Here is a 17491-nt window from a genome sequence, read left to right on the forward strand (position 1 = left end):
GTCACCCAGGTCAGCACCAAGGTCCCACGAATTTCAGCGCAGGGGCTAAAGTGCCTGCGGGAACCTCCTGGAGAAGGTGGTGGTCTCAGACATGGCAGCGAGAAAAAGAAGACGAGAACTAGAAATGGGGTGAAAGTCCCTGTTTTAGCAACGCTGCCTAAAGTCAAGGAGAAAGCCAAGAACAACTCGGTGTGGTTTGGTAGGAGCAGCAGCTGTTCCTGCTTGCACCACCAGAGCATCCGTGTCACCCACACCCAGCCGGCTGCACCAGTACAGGTCCTCTGAACCGGGGCTGTCTCCTGGATTTTTTCTCCTCATCTGCCCTGAAATAAAGGGTTTCTTTGAAAAAAGTCAACCCAAGCTTCCACTCTGGGTTTTGTTGTACTGCATGCCCTGAGGATGGCCTGGGCACCATAGGGGTGCTGTGGCAGCCCCTTGTGGGGGTAAGGCAGAGAGGTAAGGTCCTGAAAATGTAGAGATACACATTGCTGCTTCAGATCATGACGCAGTGCAAAAATCAATCATTTTTCCTCCAGCCTCAGCATGGTGAGGCTCTGTCTCAGCAGGACTTCCTCTGCGTAAAGCAGGGAGCCACTTTGACCCGAGGGACTCGGCTTCCGACAGCGGAAACCAAGAAGGGGCAAAGTTCACCCAGGTCCAAACAAGCCTCTTGTCGAGCTTGCGTGGCTTCCCTGCAAAAGGCCACGAGTGCCTGAATAACAGGGGAACAAGTGGTGGTGTTTTTTTTTTCCTCCCAGAGGAGAGGGAGCTTGCAAGCTGAGCAAATTTGCACATCAAGGTGGGGATGCTGCGGCCCCGCCAGCCCGTGGCTGGGACGGAAAATGGGTGTTGTGGCGTGAAGGCACGAGCAGAGCTAGGAGAGGGCTGGCTTCCTAAAGTGCTGCGTCACTTTGGGTGACTTCTGCATCATCTGGGCTGCGTGCTCGGGAGTGACTCACCCGAGCGGGGCCGGAGGGATGCTGAGGAAAACAGCGGGGCAGCTCCGGTTCTGGTGAAGCTCCGGTTCTGGTGAAGCTCAGCTTCTAGTGAAGCTCAGTTTCCCTGGCTAAATGAATTTAGCACCCAAGGAGCAGCCAGCAGTACTTAATAACCACATCATGCTCTAAGGGACCAGACCCAGGGACGCAGTGCCATGGTGGATGACAGAGGAGATGCCAGCAGGCACTCGTGCTGGGTCCCCTTTGCTCCAACATGGGCACGACTTCTTCCCTCGTGGGTGCGGTGCCGGGACACAAAGGGAATTTCAGACTTGGGAAAGAAGTGACGAGGAGCCCTCACCGTTCCCTTCCTCTTCCCACGGGGAGGCGGCGGGTCAGGAGGAGGTGACAGCGGAGGCAGGGTGCAGGGACAGGCTGTCCCCCCCCCCCTGGAAGTGCTCCATCATCCCACCGCGTGCTCCGTGACGTGGGGACGTCGATGTGCCGGGAGCTGGTGGCGTTTTCCTTTGCTTCCTTCAGAGGGTGGGAAGAGGAGGGAGGGGGGAAGGGGACAGCTCGGTCTGTAGAAGAAAAAATAAAGAAAAGTGGAAGATGCGGAGCGCTTGGCAGAGACCCAAGGCGCGAGAGCACAGAGACCGTGAGAAAAATGTCTGCCTGCTGCCCAAGTGGATGGAAATCAGATGTCACGGCAGGGCTGGTGAGGGCAGGAAAGGAGGGAAGGCCCAGACAGGGCCTCGATCCTGATGGAGTTATCCATGGGGATTGCTCCCACCAGCACCACGAGCCTCCCACCACCGAGTAAATCAGGTGGGATTTGATGCCGTGGGCAGCTGAGGAGGAGAAGGGAGGTGTGGGGATGGGGAGGAAGCCATTCTGCGGCTTGCTGGAAGCAGATAAGGACAAGTGGCACCGAGTGACGTCTGCCGTGTCCCTGAGAGGCTGGGCGAGGTGCTCTTCAGCAGAAGGGCCAGCAGCAGCCCATCCCTGTGCCACACACACCTGCTGAGGGACGAGAGGCACAGGGTGGGAGCCAGGATCTCATCCCCTGACGGGCTTTAGGGCATCTCTGCTCCACATGAGGGTCCCGTAGGGAAATCCCCTACTGGCATACCTGAAGAAGGAGCTGGTGGCCCTCTCCAGAGGTGTGGATGCTCAGGACACGCAGGAGGAGCCAGCAAGCACGCCTGCATTCAGTGGGGACATTAAGGCAGGGAGGAACCTTAAAAAGAAAAAAGAAAAAAATTGAAAAAAAAAAAAAGAAAGCCACCCCACCAAAACACAATTCCTATATCTCTACGCCCACACAGCACCTCTGTCGCCTTGCAGGGCCTGAGCCGGGGATGTTTGGGATCAGGGCTCCCTCTAGAGGGTTTTGAACAGCTGGAGACTGTCCCCAACCCTACGGGGCAGCTCCTCACCGGCCTGTCTGCCCCCAGCTGGGGGTGGTGGCAGTGATTTACCACTCGCAACATGTCCCCAGCTAACAACTTTGTGACAGCACAGACTGCCCAAAACAATGAGAGACTTCAAACACGTCCATTAAGAAAAAAAAAAATAAAAATAAAAAAAGGAAAGAAATGGAGATGTTAACTCATCCTCAAGGCTTTAATTAGAGCGCTGGCAGGGGGCAGGTAGATGGCTCGGCAGCATCTCACGGGCTTTGCGAGGGGGATCGCAGCTCTCCAGCTGCTCGGGCTGAAGTTGCAGGTAGAGAGGTCACGCCTCAGAAGAGAAGAGAGAGGAAAAAAAAGGTTGTAATGTTGATTTAGCTGCCTGCTTCCCACCGGGGGGGGCGGGAGAAAGCTGGAAAAAAGCAGCCACGAAGCTGCGCTCCGCTCCGATTGCCATCAGCTTTGCAGCTGGGACCGAGTTTCTCCACACTGGAGGAGGAAGAGCAGGACACAGCAGGCACCAGCAGCTCCTCAGGGGGTTGCAGATGATGGTTTCCTCATGGACCTTCACTAGATGGTGCTCTACACCATCCCTTCAAAGCCCCTTTGCAGCCTGAGAAGGTTTCCGTGCTGCATTTTCAGCTGCAATCCCAAACGGGAGGAAAAAAAGGGCTCTTTGGGGAGGCGATTCCTGCAGGGGCAATGCTGCGGGGTGGTGGTGGTGGTGGGGCTTGGAGGAGAAACCATCCAGCAGCTCCCTGCTACGCCGAACCTCAGGGAAATGCTGAGAGGAAGAGGAGCTCAGCTGGAACAAAGGCTACATGTAGGGTCTGCAGCTCCTTCCCAAAGCGTCCCAGCACCTCCAGCACCTCCAGTCCTGGCAGGAGCCACGAGGCCGGACCTCGTGGTGCCTCCTCCTTCCTCCCTTCAAAGTCCCGGTGCTGCCTCTGCCGCAGGGCGCTGGGCTCGGGGGCTGAATTATGGCTCTGTGCTGCGGGGTGGATGCTCTCCAGCAGCCTCCTGAAGCCTGGCGAGCTCGCTGCGCCGAGGCAGAGCTCCTTCCAGCTTAGCAAATTGAGCTTTTAAGCCGAGCTCGTCAGCCAGGAGATAAACACACTTGAAGTGTGTTTATTGCCCTTTGATAGGGAATACGATGCGTGGTTTTATACAGCGTGGGAGAGGAGAGGCTCCAGGGTGGCTCTCTGGCTGTGCAGGAGCTTTCCAGCAATGGAGATGGGGCTGCTTCAGACAGAAAAAGGCTTTCAAGGCTTCAGCTCCATCCCCTTGCCTGCTTGCCATCTCCTCTGCCTCCTTTGCTTTCCTTTGGGGGTTCTTCACATTAGAGCCTCCGTGCCGTGGGTATTTTCAGCACGCACAGCATAAGATGTTTACCTTGAGAAGCCATCGAGAGCATTCGAGAGGCTCTTCAGAGCTTCCTGGGCCCTGGCAGAGCAGATCTGCCAGAGCCTGAGCAAGCAGATCGGCTCTGTGAGAATGAGGAGCCAGTCTCCTGCTCAGATGTTGGGGCTGGGGAACTGCCCCCCCCCCCCCAGCTTTCAATAAAATAATTGGGCCCAGCCTGAAGGCATCTCAAGAAGGATCTTTAGCAGGCATCGCTGCTACAGGCAATGAAGTTGTTTCTGCGTGGATTCAGGTAGGGCTTTCTTCCAAGGCAATAGATTTGATTATTATTTTTTTTCTGGGTTTGCCACAATCTTCTTCAAGTCTTCCTTCAGGCCTTGGCACCATCCAGGTCTCCTGAAAAGTCATTCCCTGCACAGCTCTAAGCAGTCCTCTTGCTGAGGAAAGGTGATGCTGGGGCTCCATCGCACGCTCTCCTCCCACTGCGCCCTCACCTGCTTTGTCTTCGGTGTCTCAGTCCTCTCCTGGTGGGCTCTGCCAACAAAACCATCCGTCCGGGATGCCCCTTCCAGCTCTGCACGGCTACACCTACCCCAGCTCTGCAGAAAGCAGATGGACATCTGCCACTTCTCCTGGTTTGAGTTTGCTGCAGGGTCAGGCAGAAACTGCTGCCTGCCTTTGCTGTCCCCATCGCCACGGCAGGCTGGAGCTGCTCCAGCATCAGGGACACCTCGCTCTGATGCCAGCTGCGAGTCCAAATTCCCCAGAGCTGCAGTGCAGAAGCACTGATGGAGCCCTTGCTATGACGCCGCGCGCATATGCTTTGTGGTAAGGCCGTGATAACTATCAAATGCTTCTTTTCCCACTTTCCCAGCAGGGCACCGGCGTTGTTGCCATCGCCCCGTCTCCTCGTCTCTTCAGGAGCGCCCTCGAGGACCGGCTTTGCATTTGGCTGAACGAGATGTTCTCGTTTGAGGAAGTGCAGCAGGGTTTCTCCTTGTTTTTTTCCACCCGTCCTCACAAACCACACCAGCCGGGTGAGGCAGGCAGCTTTTCCTCCTGCTGCTCTGAGCAGGGTGCATCCCAGAGCAGGTTGGGTGGTGTCCTCCTCCCGAGCAGACGTCTTGGGACGCCTCTTGGGTAGGGGGAGAAATTCCCACAGCGTCCCAGCACCGCCCCATGCAATGCCTCGTGTGGCCCTCAGCCAGTCTGGTCATCGTGGGTCGTACTGGGCACAAACAACGGGGTTTGCAGCGCTCACGTGGGAGCTCGATTAGTTCAGGTGTGATTGCCAAAATAGTCTGTGCACGGGCACCCAGTTAATTCATGCACGCGTGCCCCATTAATTTATGCACAGGAGCTCAAATCGTTCATGCATAAGCACCAAATTAATTCATGCGAGAATCCCCAATTAATTCGTGCATGAGGACCCAATTAGCTGATGCATGAGCGCCCAATTAATTTATGGATGAGCCCAATTACTTCATGCATGAGCACCCAAAATGCTCAAGCATGAGCAAGCAAAGAATTCACGCATGGGCTCTGGAGGAGTTGATGCGTTAGCATCAACTTTTTAGCATCAACCCAACCTTTGCTCGTGCATGAGCACCCAATTAATTCATGCACAGCGCCTGACCAGCTCGTGCACGAGCACACGGTTAATTTACATGTGTGTTCCTATTAGATTTACCTGTGTGCACTTCATCATTTCACAGCCAAGCACCCAATCCACGTGTGAGCACCCAATTCATGCAGGTGAGGTGCACGGGGCCCCTTCACTCTGACACCTGCAGCTACGCGGTGACCCCTTTCTGCCAGACCAGGAGGTGCCCACAAAATCCACTACGCCAACCCATCAGGAACATCTGTGGGGAGCAAGGTGTCCCCAAAAGAGCAGCGGGGTGGCTGAGAGGGTGCACTTGGCAGGGAGGGCAGCCCCAGAGTCCCACCAGTGGGCTTAAGCTTTCCCCGGTTTGATTTTAATGGGATTAAGATAGAGCCTGGGGGTGAGGGAGCCCAACCAGCTGTTTCGTAGCTCTTGGACATTTTTGCTCAGCCACCCTGCTCCTCTCAAAGCCCTGGGGGCTTACAATAGCAAGCTGTTCCTTCAGTCTGCTCCTGGAAAATACACGTTGATGCTGGGGAAGGCAGTAGCAGCGTTTTCCAGCTCTCAGCATGCCGATGTCGTGCTCACCAGCCCTGCCTGCGGAGCCAGGGGATGCTCTGCTCTCCAGTTCACACCCACGCACATGGGCACAGGCACAAACACTGGGGTTTTTGTCTCTTGGATGAAAATAATTCATGTTATGGGTCACTGAAGCCAAATTCTTTCCAGCACCGCCCAGTTTTTAAAGCTATTAGAACAACATCAAGACAAATCGAGTTACCAAGTAGTGTCACCACCACCTCCAATGCTCCCTGGCCCCTATCAGTCCCATCCCAAGCGAGCTGCGTCTTCTCTCAGTGCCTTAAACATAACCGAGGGCTTTTGAGCTCCTTTCTTCCCCAAGAGGCAAGAAAAAACACAGCTTTCTGGTGTGGACACTCAGGGTTTTGAGGCAAAGTTTCCAGCTCCCGAGGCTGATGTGTGCCCCTGCAGGCTCTGCTGGGAGCAGGGTCAGGATCTTGCGCTCATCCAGCATTTTTTCCCACGTGTTCATGCCCGATCCTGTGACTCCTCGCCGAGATGTCTTTGACAGAGGGAGCTGAGCTAATCTCCCAACACAGGGCTGTCCCGACTCCGTGCAGATAAAATAAATATTTAGCTTTAAAGCATCTAACAGCTTTCAAAGGGCCCGGGATGGCCCGTGCATGTTTAGACTGTGCGCACAGCAAAGGGTGCGCATCCCTTTAATCATCGCCGGTCGTCTTTGGCGCTTTTATCTGCAGATCTTCGCTGTCCTCTACGCAGAGGCTGCTCCTGTTCCTCTCGGCTTTGCAGATAAGGCAGTGGAGGCACAGCCAGGGTTTGCCCCAAGCCCAGAGGATGAGCTCCTCATGGGAGGAGCACCAAATAGCAGAGCAGGACCACCACAGGAGGAGCACCAAGCTCCACACACGGCCAGGACCATCACGGGAGGAGCACCATGCTCTGAGCTGTGGATTCCAGCAACTCCTCCGTTCTAGGGGTCACCAAAGAGGAACGAGATGAGTCCTAATCTGAGAAATGAGCCATGTTTTTCTCTGGAAGTCTCAGACTTTAATGAGAGCCTGACCCAGGACCTTACAGCCTTTTTATTATTATTTTTTTTAATTCCTTTTGAATTAACATATTTGCTCACTCGGTTCAAATGCATATTTCCCCTGACCCACAGCTACTTTGATGCAAAGTTCTTCCAAATCAGATTTCCCCAGGAATTTTTACTGAACACGACTGTCTCCCAGCTGTGGTAACATCCAGCCCTCAGGAGCAAACAGCGCTAAACTGATGGACAATCCCTTACCTTCCTCGGATAGAGGCTGCTGTGCACAGAGGATGAGGAAGGACGAGCTGGGGCCAGCCCCAGCCAGCAGAAGGAGGCACCCCAGGCTCAGCACTGGGTTGCCTACCTGGTGGTGGCTTGGCTGATCCTCATTTTTCCCTACAAGGAACCCCACGGTGTCCAGCTCCACCAGCTCCACACATCTTCCAGCTCCAGTCATCCTCCAGGTGGCTCCAACCTCCAGCCCCACGGGGAGGCAAGGCAATCGGGGGATTCAGGTTTCATCCTAGACTGGGCTAGGAGAGACATACAGGCAGTTAACAGGGCCCTGAATTACATTTTTCAGTTAAAAAGAAAAAAGAAAAAAGAAAAAAGAAAAAAGAAAAAAGAAAAAAAAGAGAGAGAGAGAAGAAACAACAACAAACTCTTTTTTTTTTTTTTTAAAGGTTTTGTACTCCTAATGCCACCAGCTTTCCAAGAAATTTTAAATCCAGTAAAATTCACCCAAATCCGATAATCGCTCATGAAAACAAAGGCTGGGCAGATTATTTTTGCAAAAATGTTGGCAGGCTCGGGGCTTCGTGAAACGCAGCTTTGTTGAATGATCCGCTGTGGGGAAAAACGCACATCATTGGTATTTCTGGTTTTGGAAAACAACTGGAAACGAGGCATTTCAGAAGGAACGGCCTTTAAAAATAGCATGCTGCGAACTAGAAGGGGAAGGTTCACACTGTTAGTTTTCAACCCTGTTTTCCCCCCAGCTAAAAGGAAAGGGGTGGGAGGGGGGGTGCTGATATTTTTAGGCTCCTGTTCGTGCCACTGATGCAAGGAAAGCTGCTTTTCCCAGAGCTGGCAGGGGCTCACTGTGGCAGGACGGCTGTGGGAACGTCTGCCTGCCCCAGCTCTGGGGAAACGAGGCTGGAAGGAGGTTTGGGGGCCAGGAGCTTAGTTGTGGGTGGCCAGGGTAGGGGCTCACCCAGCCCTAGCATTTTGGGGCCATTGCCAGGGGATTTCTTGCAGGGAGGTCTGCACAAGATGAACGTGGCGCTGCTGCAGCTCCTCAGCAGTGCTCAGAAACAGGCCTCTGAGGAGCTCTTTGCAGCTTGTTTTGGGGTGGTGAGGGTGGGATTAGGAGCAGCAATGCTCCTGCACAGCCCCACAAGGAGGGGAAGCTCCAGCAAGGCAGAGGGGTCCCTGCAGAAGACAGGGCATGAACAACGTAGGAGCCAGGAGCTCTGTTTTAGGCATGTGTAGGGTTTGCAGAAGTGATGTGCTTGCATATTAACACAGAACACTGGCATTAGCAACTTTATTTAAAAATAAAATGCAAGAGAGGGACAAGAATTGCATAACATAGGTTGTGTTTGTTAAATGTAAAAAAGAGCCTATTTTAGGAGAATTCACCTTCGTAATAACACTGCAAGGTATTCAGCATGTGAAAGCAGCAGCAATTTGGGAAAACTTTCCCAACACCACCCAGGAAAGAGAGGCAGTGGTCTGACAATGCAATCAATTTGTCCTCAGCCTTCCTAATACCAAGTCCACAGTGGCAGAGCCATGTGACCAAGCACTCAGCTAGGATGAACTCACTCTACCTTGTCCAAAAAAAAAAGAGTTTAATTTTTAAATGGGCACCCTTTGAAGGAACAGGCTTCAACTTAAATCAGGCATCATCTTGTTGTTATGGTCTGACGTGCCAGAGCAGCTACAAGCTGTTCTCCAGCAGGAGGCAGGCAGCCAGCACAAGTCGTGCACTGCACAGCTCAGGGAAAAGCAACCCACTGCTCCCACCTGACCCAGATCTCATTTGTCTTGCAGGTGGAGCAGGAGAGGCACAGATCCCTGTTATTGCAGGTCCACAGATGGAGTCACTGACACAGTAACAAACTTAGCTGAGAAAGTCAGGAAAAAACACGGCAGAGGCCCAGAGACCATAATACCTGCTGAAAAGTGAACGCATCTTCAATTTTTAGTCATCGGAGCTACAATAACCTGAAATACGTTGAAGACTTGCAGTTGTGCCACCCCTCCACCCTGCTCTTGCACATCATACATTAGAATTAACACCTCAAGAGTCAATCTCTAGATTTGCAGCATCTGTTCTCATTGTGACAAACAGAAGCAGGAAAGGGAGGGCTGAGGCTTGCAGATGCCCAGTGCTGGATGGCCGCTGGCCAAAGTCAGCAAGAAATGAAGCCTCCCACTGCCCACCACAGCTCCCAGGGACGGCTCACCCAGAGATGCACTTTAACATAACAAAATCTCAGGGAAAGAATGTGGGCAACTGTCTGTGCAAGCCTGCCAGGCATCTCTTGACAGCCTTCATCACACTGGAAGGAGCAGAGCCCCAGCTTAGTCATCAGGAAGGTTTTCAGAGCTGCTCAGCTGCAGGACCTCTTCCTCCACTGATGCAGAGTTGAAACAAATGAAGGAGGGTGCAGATTCAAGGTGGGGCTGTGCCTAGCTGATCTGAGAGAACATGGGAGGAGAGCCGATTTGTAGACACAAGCCATAATAATTCAGAACAAAGAAAGAGGAGAAAAAAAGGCAATTGATACTAGAAGGAAGGAGCAGTGGATACAGGATGCCCAATTCTCATTTCTCCCTCTGAAGTATCTGCCACAACATCACCATGTCAGAGATCTCAGGCCACTGTGCCTGATGGATGTGGGGTTCTTGGTGCTTCCAGTGGTCTCTTACAGTGCCTCCAGATGACTAATCCCAGGCGAACAGCAAAGATAAAACAAGTCACTGCCAGCAGTGTAACTGGAAGAGAAACACAAATACATTAGCAGAGGAGAGAAAGTCAGTGCTCCTTGTCACGCTCTAGCTCCCAATACAGCAGGCATTCAGGGAAAGTGGTTAGCACAAAAACAAAGAATGCTATAGAGGAGCCAATACCCCCATCAGAAACGTCCATGAGGGAGTTGCTGTGGGGCAAGGCACAGATTTCAAAGCTTCACTGCTCTCCAGTAAAGCTAGCCCAATGCTTCCCAGTCAAGGGATGTGTAAAAGGGGTAGATCTTACGGACACAGGCATAAAAATGCATTACATGAACCAAACAATCCAAGAATAGTTGAACTATATAAAGAAACATGCACTAGTTTGGGAAAAGCACATTCTTGTCCTACCAGCCAAACAAGCTGAACCACTAAGAATGAAGTTTTGCTGGTATAAAAGCAGTGGAAGCACCTCCTGCAGGAACACAGCTGTCTGCCAGAGATTACACACCTTCACATTCCTGCTGGCCATAACTATTAGGACAGGAGCCACCTGTGGCCTCGTGGCTTTAGCAGACAAGCTCTGCTAAATCCTGCTGTCTGCTTTTAGGCAAGGTCTGGCTCCCAGCTGCCCACCCTGCCCTTACTGCAGAAGGAGAACATGTATTGAAGTGGCTTTGATGATGGTAGTGGTGCAAGTCTAGGCTTTAACCACTGGTATGTGGCACTGGGAAGGCTGTAGGGTGGCACTACACTCCCTTCTGCTGATCCTGTGGTGGGAATAGGAATCCCAAATTGCTACAGCAGGGTTGAGAGTCTGTGCGTCTCAGTACCTTTCATGCCAGCATAAAACTACTCATGGTGGCATAGCTTTTACCAGGCTGTTGACTGTACAGGATTTATACAGCTTAAGCCCTTTTACAATGTATGACTACATCCAGCTCAGCTACAGTGGCCTGCAGCAACCAAATAATCCTGGCAAAACTTGTCAAGGCTAGCCTGGGCTCTATGTAGGAGGGGAACATGTGCAGGGCTCTGCATTGTGGAATTCAGATACAGCTTCTCCTTGGGTCAGAAATTAAAGCCCTGCCCTTTATCCCAGGTGATACAAGGCCAAGTCCACAGTCTCTATCCCAGCCCTGCTCTTCTGTTGGCCTGCCGTGGGTCAGAGGGCAGGGAGCTACCAGCAGAGGACCCAAAAGCTCCCAGAACTGGCAAACTTCTCTGAAACAGCACAGGTGGACAATTGTAGGGCAAATTTAATGCACCTGGAAGTGAATTGGAGGCAACATAAAGTTTGATTCCAAGCCTAAGGGCTCATGAGCAATAATTTCAATTGCAAAGGGAAGCACCCTGCTCCACTCTTTAGTTTGCAAAGTGAAATGCCTTCTAACAAATCTCTAGCTCTGTTTTTTATTTTTAAATTCTATTATTCAAAAGGAAAGTCTGTCTTTCTGCTCCTAATACACAGGAGAGAAGTAGATAAGAAGAAGGCCAGTAAACAGTTCTTTTATAAGAACTGGAAACAGTCCAAAAAGATTCACCTATAAAAATGCCGTTGGTGGTTGGGGATGAGAGTGAGAAGTTCTTGCACGCGCTGCCAGCCAGAGCCACTATGACCACTGGGTAGATAGTGAGGTTATAACGGACGTACTTGTCAAGAAAGAAGTTTTCTTGATAAAACCTGTGAAGAAAGAAGTGACATGTGTCCAAGCTATAAGTTTTATAGGGGGCGGGGGGGGGAAATGTAAGAAAAGAATCAGACTTGGAATGTTTTGCTACAGGTCAATGTGGAGCATAGAGCAGGGTCCAAGAATCTTTCATTTACTAAAATTGATAAGATTAAATGAAAAGTTATTGATGTTAAATTTAAGGACAAAATAAAATCCTATTTGATACAAATTTTCCACAACTGGAGGGTTGTTAAGGTGAAGGTTAAATTCAATACACCCAAAAACTTTCTTGCTTCATTCAAAGTAGGGGCAGCACCATGGAGAATGGGTGCTTACTGCTTGATGTAACACCCCATGGGGGGCATTACGTTGAGGTGACAAAATTGCTTTTGAGGGGAGGTTTTTATTCATTGAGAGGAGAAATAAATAGTGAAGAAGTGAGCTATGAATTGCAGAGGCCATCGTACTCAGTGTCAGTACAGGGACAGATATTATTAATGAATTGGGGCAGATGATCCAATCTGTTGGTGATGTTAGAGGTAGAAGGGCTCCTTCAAGCCAGGCGGGAAGCCAAGAGGTTGCTTACCATATTAGTAGGAGGAGAGTAAGGATGCTCAGAGAGGTAGTCGTTGCTATCTCGTTGGACACATTCCACTTGTAGATCAACACAACAGCAAAATTCAGCAGAGAGGCAATGGTGGTCCAGGTGGCATACAGCGCCAGCCCGTTCTGGACCTGCCACACAGCAAGAAGACAAACGGGGATAAAATAGCAATTAATGGTGTCATTTCTTTCTTGTTTTGCTGAGGCTTTGGAGTCGCCAAAATACCCACAAGATCCACCCCAGTGGCAACTGCAGGATTCCCCGTATGAAGCCCTGCAGCCTCAGTGGTTATGTCACACATACACCCCAAAGTACACAGTCTGCCTGGCTGCTCAGCCCTGTTGTTGCAGGCTGCCTTAAGTGGCAGAGAGAAAACAGGTTTTGAATCTCAAAAACCTCCCAGCAAGCACATTTGCTATGTGGAACCTGCCGCAGGCAATATTGAGAGCTGGAGTCACTCTGGAGCAAGGACAGGGAGCCCAGCTACTCCCAATTCCCCGTGTTACTCTTGTCTTGTGTCTCAGGAACCAAAATGCAAGGGTACACAAAAAAATGCCTGCTCCCAATTTGTGCCAAGAGACCTAGAAACATTCCAGCAGGGTGGATAGGAACCTTTACGTATGGACTCCCAGCTTTGGAGACTCCCCCTCTGCTGACAACCCTCCTGGCTCCTTGGATGTGCTTTTTCAGCTGACCCAGTTTCTCACTGAGCAACACCAACGTCAAGCGAAGGAACCAAAGGCAGTTAAAGCACACACAGCAGCCAGGAGAAGATCTGTAGTGTGAGGGCTCCTGGGTGGGGGAGGAAGGATTTGGGGTAGCAGATCTGAGGAGGGCACAGGGAGGGATCAAGGCGTGATGGTGTACGTTTATTTTATTCTTTCTGTGCAGTTTGCTGAATATGTACACCCACTCTCTTCAGGGATGGCAGAAAAGTCATTTTCCACCAGAATTTGGCAAAACTCGGGAAGGTTGAAACCCTAACCCCCTTATATAATACATTTTTTACTAGTCAGATGCTGAGGACATCTCTATCTGCCACAATAACAGAAGTCACCCTTAGGGATTGTGATTCCCCCACTTCTGCGAGAAGTGTTCCTCTCCCCACCAGATCTGGGCTAAAATGCTTCACTGAAAACTTCACTCTGCAGCAGCTAGAGAAGTGAGGGGGATATAACTGGCTCTGATTCATTCCCATCATGTCTGATCAGAAACTGAGCTACAATTAAGCCTATGTGCTCCTGCAAATTAAAGTCAGGGCAGAAATCCCCCCTTACCTATCTCCTGCCCTTGAATCTTTCATTCTCAATACCTTTAGCACTACACAGAGGTGTGGGTTGTTTTTTCCCTGTTTGTTTGTTTTGAGCACTTACTAACTGTGCAATTTCCTAAATGCCACCTACTAGGATCCGGATGAGCCAGAGTTCAGCTTTGTGACCCTTCACAAACCACGAGGAATGGATACTCAAGGCTCTGTGTGAGATGAAGAGAGCGGCATACGTGGTAAGAGTGAGGGCTACCAGGATCACCAGGGCTGGGAGGAGGTATCTAGGACAAAGAATACACACATACACATGGCATACAGTGCATTTTTAGTGGTGTCACAATACCTTAATTCGTAGTTTTACTGTTTGGCCTTTACTGACTTTAAGCTAATCAAGCCTTTATTAAAGGTAATCACTATGTGTAGCCCTCATTTTGACACGCTGTTTTACTCTTTATGATTAAGTCATTATTTTCCTGACTGCGGCTGATTTCTTCACCTCTTGACAGTGGTGCTATTATAAGCCCTTCGTGTGAGCATGATTATGAAAACAATCCAAGGCAAGGAGCTTAACTGCATTTATGAAGGGTGTCATATCTTGTCTTATCTGTGGGATAAAAAACACTGAAGAACTGCAGCTTTGAGGAGATGTTAGGCTTCAACAACCAATCCACTTCATGGACAAGATGAAAACATTGTGTAAAACCCTTAACATTTTTTTTATGAATGCTACTTTTCACTAAAGACCTGCCATAGTGTTTCATGCAGGTGTGATTAAGCATTCACACACAGGGGAAAATGGTTAAAATTAAGCACAAATGGTTAAAATTAAGCTCAAAATTAAGCAGTCCCATCATGAGGGTTAGAAAGCCTGTACAAAGAAAACATGACTTACTCTCGGTCCCACAGAAATAGCCATCCAACGTTGAGTCCATTATTTAGAATCCATGCCACGTAAAAAGGTATTGGCAACAAGTCTGGCTTTATGTATACACATCCAAGTTCATTCCTGTCAGGAAAAAGTGGGTATGGAAAAAGAAAAACAAGGCCTGCATTGAACAGCCAAGCACTCCTGGCCTCATTATCCTCATGCTAACAGGAAATTCATGTTTCAGTTGGGCACTTCAGCTCAAATCAGACTATTTTACTTCCATATCCTTTTCAGAGATAAAATATAATCCCTGTGGCTTTCTCCATCAAAACAATGTCTTGTGGTACAGAACTCCTTGCTGGTCTCTGCACCACCACTGCAGTTATCACAGATTTAGTGGGTGCTAGAGACTGACTGCTCCACAGGTGCTCCAAAGTTTATGCCATTGGTGGTGGCAGCAATGGTCATGGGGATTTTTGCCCAGTTCCTGGGGAAAAAAGGCTTACAGGATCATAGTGTGGGTGTATATCTGTGTATGTGTGTACACACATACATGGACTTGATCAATCTCAAACACTCCATTTTTCTTTCAGCATTGGCCACTGTCAACTAAGACTTCTTATATGCCATGTAAAAACAGTAAATACACAAGACTCAAACTAAGTAATCCATGGTCCCCCTTGAAAACCTATCAGGAATTACCACATAATGTTACAGATAACTCATGAGGCAGTTATTGAACTCATAGCCCCGGGAAAAGCTTCAAATCCAATTCAGTGACCTGAGAGACTTGTCAGTGTTGATTCTCTGACCTCTGCCAGAGAATAAACTCAAAGGATTAGCTTTGTCATTCAGAAATTTTGCCCCTGTGGATTTTCATTATCTAGTAGCCACTGAGCAGCTGTATCAGATCACGTGAATCAGCAGAAGCCAGGCATCACAGAACAGTTTAACAGAACAGTTTACTTTGTAACCTGCCCACATACTAGAGCATACACCTTCAAACTGCTTTCCAGCTTTGGATTGAGCCTAAAAGAAGCTCCAGAGCTTCAGCCTCTTAAGTCAAAAGGAATGGCAGTGATTTTACTCTACCTTTTTACCCCAGGAAAGTGGGGTAACAGGCCAAACCGCGGCAGGGAAGAGCCACCCCCCCATCATTTGCACCATGAGTGTGGAAAATACCTTCGACAGATCCCTGACAAGGCGTACAGGAGCCAGGCAAGCTGCCAGGCATAGATGACATTCCAGATGAGGAAAGTCCAGCCAGCTGGTGTGAAGTCAGTGTTGTACTTATCCGAGATGTTTCCAGGGGTTGTCCGGAACAGACCTACAGTGGTGAATGTTATTGCAGACTAATGTGTTACTACATACGGAGGATGGGGAAAGACTGTTGGTTTTCTCACCCTGCAATCTTCCTCAAGGCTTAGTCCACACCTCAATAGATCTGAGGGAGATGAGAGGATGCCCTTGTTGAAAACAAACCACATGCTGCAATTGCCTTGCCTTTAAAAACCCATTATGGGATCACTATCCCTTGTGGGGAACCCTGAGCATCTTCTTCTTGCACAGAACCAGAAAAGCCAGTTACATGTAAGAGCCAGAGAGAAGCACAGCATCCACTTGTGACACTCAGCTGGATAGTGTTCAAACCAAGAACCACTGCCCTCTATAAACAGGGCCTGAACAGCTTCAGCCAGGGATACAAGTGCAATATATGTCAAAATTGCTTTTCACCCACAGCTAGATCCAGGTTCACCAGGGACAAGACTACTTCAATTTAAAAGGACTGGAAAGGGCTCAGGCACCTGTCTGTAACACCTGGAGGATGCACTAACTGCTTCCTCCTTGCTCTGATAAGGGTGTATTTGGAGAAGGGAAATAGAGCGCACCTAAGGCACCATTATACCATAAAGTGATATGATACACAAGATCTACCTCTCTAAACAATGACTACTAAACAATTGCTTGCATTACCTTTGAATAATCCAGTGGCATTTCCAGCATTCAGTATCACCATGACTGTGAAAGTAGCAACAGATAAAAGCATCACAAAAATCTTCAGCTTGTATATAGAGTCCATTTTATCCTGCAACAGATTAGAAATATTGTTTGTCTATCCTAATTTATGCCTAGGTTTGTTTCACATCCCAGAGACCATTTTAGAAAAAAGAAATGTTGTAAATACTCCAGTTTTAGCTGCTATTAGCTGTATTTTATTTTATTTTTGATGAATCTGTTAACCATTTTAATTGCAGAGGAAAGCTTCACAACTCAAAGATGGAAAGGAGAGGGAAGAATCCCATATGTGCTTAAGAACAAGAGAGGCCTTACACTGACTAGGTGGATGTTTGAGCCAGCATCCTCTGGGAGCAGTCCAAAACAGGGCAAACAACTGATACTTCCCTGGGTTACTCACCAGACAACTCAGAGATTTCTAATAGTAGCATCTTAAATAGTCTCTCATGAGTTTAAAAAAAACAACAACAACAAACACAACTCTCTAGATCCATAAATTGATCTAATGGTCTGGTGAAAAAGCTGTCTCACAGCATCCATGAGAGGCTGTTAACTCCCTCTGCCACCCCCCAAACTGTAATGGCTGGAGACCCCATACTAGTTTCAGATGGAGAGCATGTGCTTACAAACACTTGGGAAGGAAGGCTGCCTTGTTTCTGGACAAACTTGAACCACAAAAGAAAAAACCCTTGCTAGATTTCAGAAGCCAAATAGCAATCCACGAGTACCCAGCAATTAGTCCACTGTCACCACCCATCCCTTACTGGTATAGTGCAGGGCAAATGCTATAGCTCAGGTTTGCCTGGGGATGTATTGCAGGGGGGTTGCAGTCTAAATAGTTAACAAGCAAGTGTAAAAGATGGGTCCCAGCTTATGCTATAGCACTGCTGCATTTATACCCAAGCCAACAGGCCTAGCACTTCCTCTACTTTTGAAAAGAAATATGAAATATTAAAGTCTGCCTTTGCAGCTGAATGCCTTTTAGTTCAGGATAGCTTTCCACATTTACGTCTCTAATCCCATAACTACTACAAAATAATCACTTCCTTTCATGGGGGTATTACCACCTCCTACTGACTGCAAATACGATTTAAATGCTTTAGCATGTCTTATGAACTCCATAGACTGTAAAAATCTATATACTACATTTTTCAAGGTTTCTAAGTAGTCACTTGAGCTCTCCACATGATCTCCACTAGTAAATCATT

At 49.1% G+C, this 17491-nt stretch overlaps 1 protein-coding gene across 19 annotated transcripts in view; it reads right to left on the minus strand.

The window, feature by feature from the left end:
* Nucleotides 1-6931: 6931 nt before the first annotated feature.
* LOC137853344 (uncharacterized) overlaps nt 6932-17491 on the minus strand; it is a 69292-nt gene continuing 58732 nt past the window's right edge. For 18 of the 19 annotated variants that reach the window (XM_068675630.1, XM_068675629.1, XM_068675623.1 and 15 more), the window contains 7 exons: nt 16242-16353; nt 15450-15594; nt 14292-14405; nt 13536-13680; nt 12115-12263; nt 11400-11539; nt 8430-9900 (listed from right to left, as the gene is read on the minus strand). In XM_068675630.1, coding sequence (XP_068531731.1) covers nt 9779-9900; nt 11400-11539; nt 12115-12263; nt 13536-13680; nt 14292-14405; nt 15450-15594; nt 16242-16347 — 921 coding nt within the window. In that variant the 5' untranslated portion in view covers nt 16348-16353 and the 3' untranslated portion in view covers nt 8430-9778. Of the gene's footprint in view, nt 9901-11399; nt 11540-12114; nt 12264-13535; nt 13681-14291; nt 14406-15449; nt 15595-16241; nt 16354-17491 lie in introns of all 19 variants that reach the window. The other variant, XM_068675618.1, reaches the window with a different exon arrangement.

The sequence above is a fragment of the Anas acuta genome, chromosome 3 (genome assembly GCF_963932015.1).
Source record: "Anas acuta chromosome 3, bAnaAcu1.1, whole genome shotgun sequence".
In the NCBI taxonomy this organism is placed as follows: domain Eukaryota; kingdom Metazoa; phylum Chordata; class Aves; order Anseriformes; family Anatidae; genus Anas; species Anas acuta.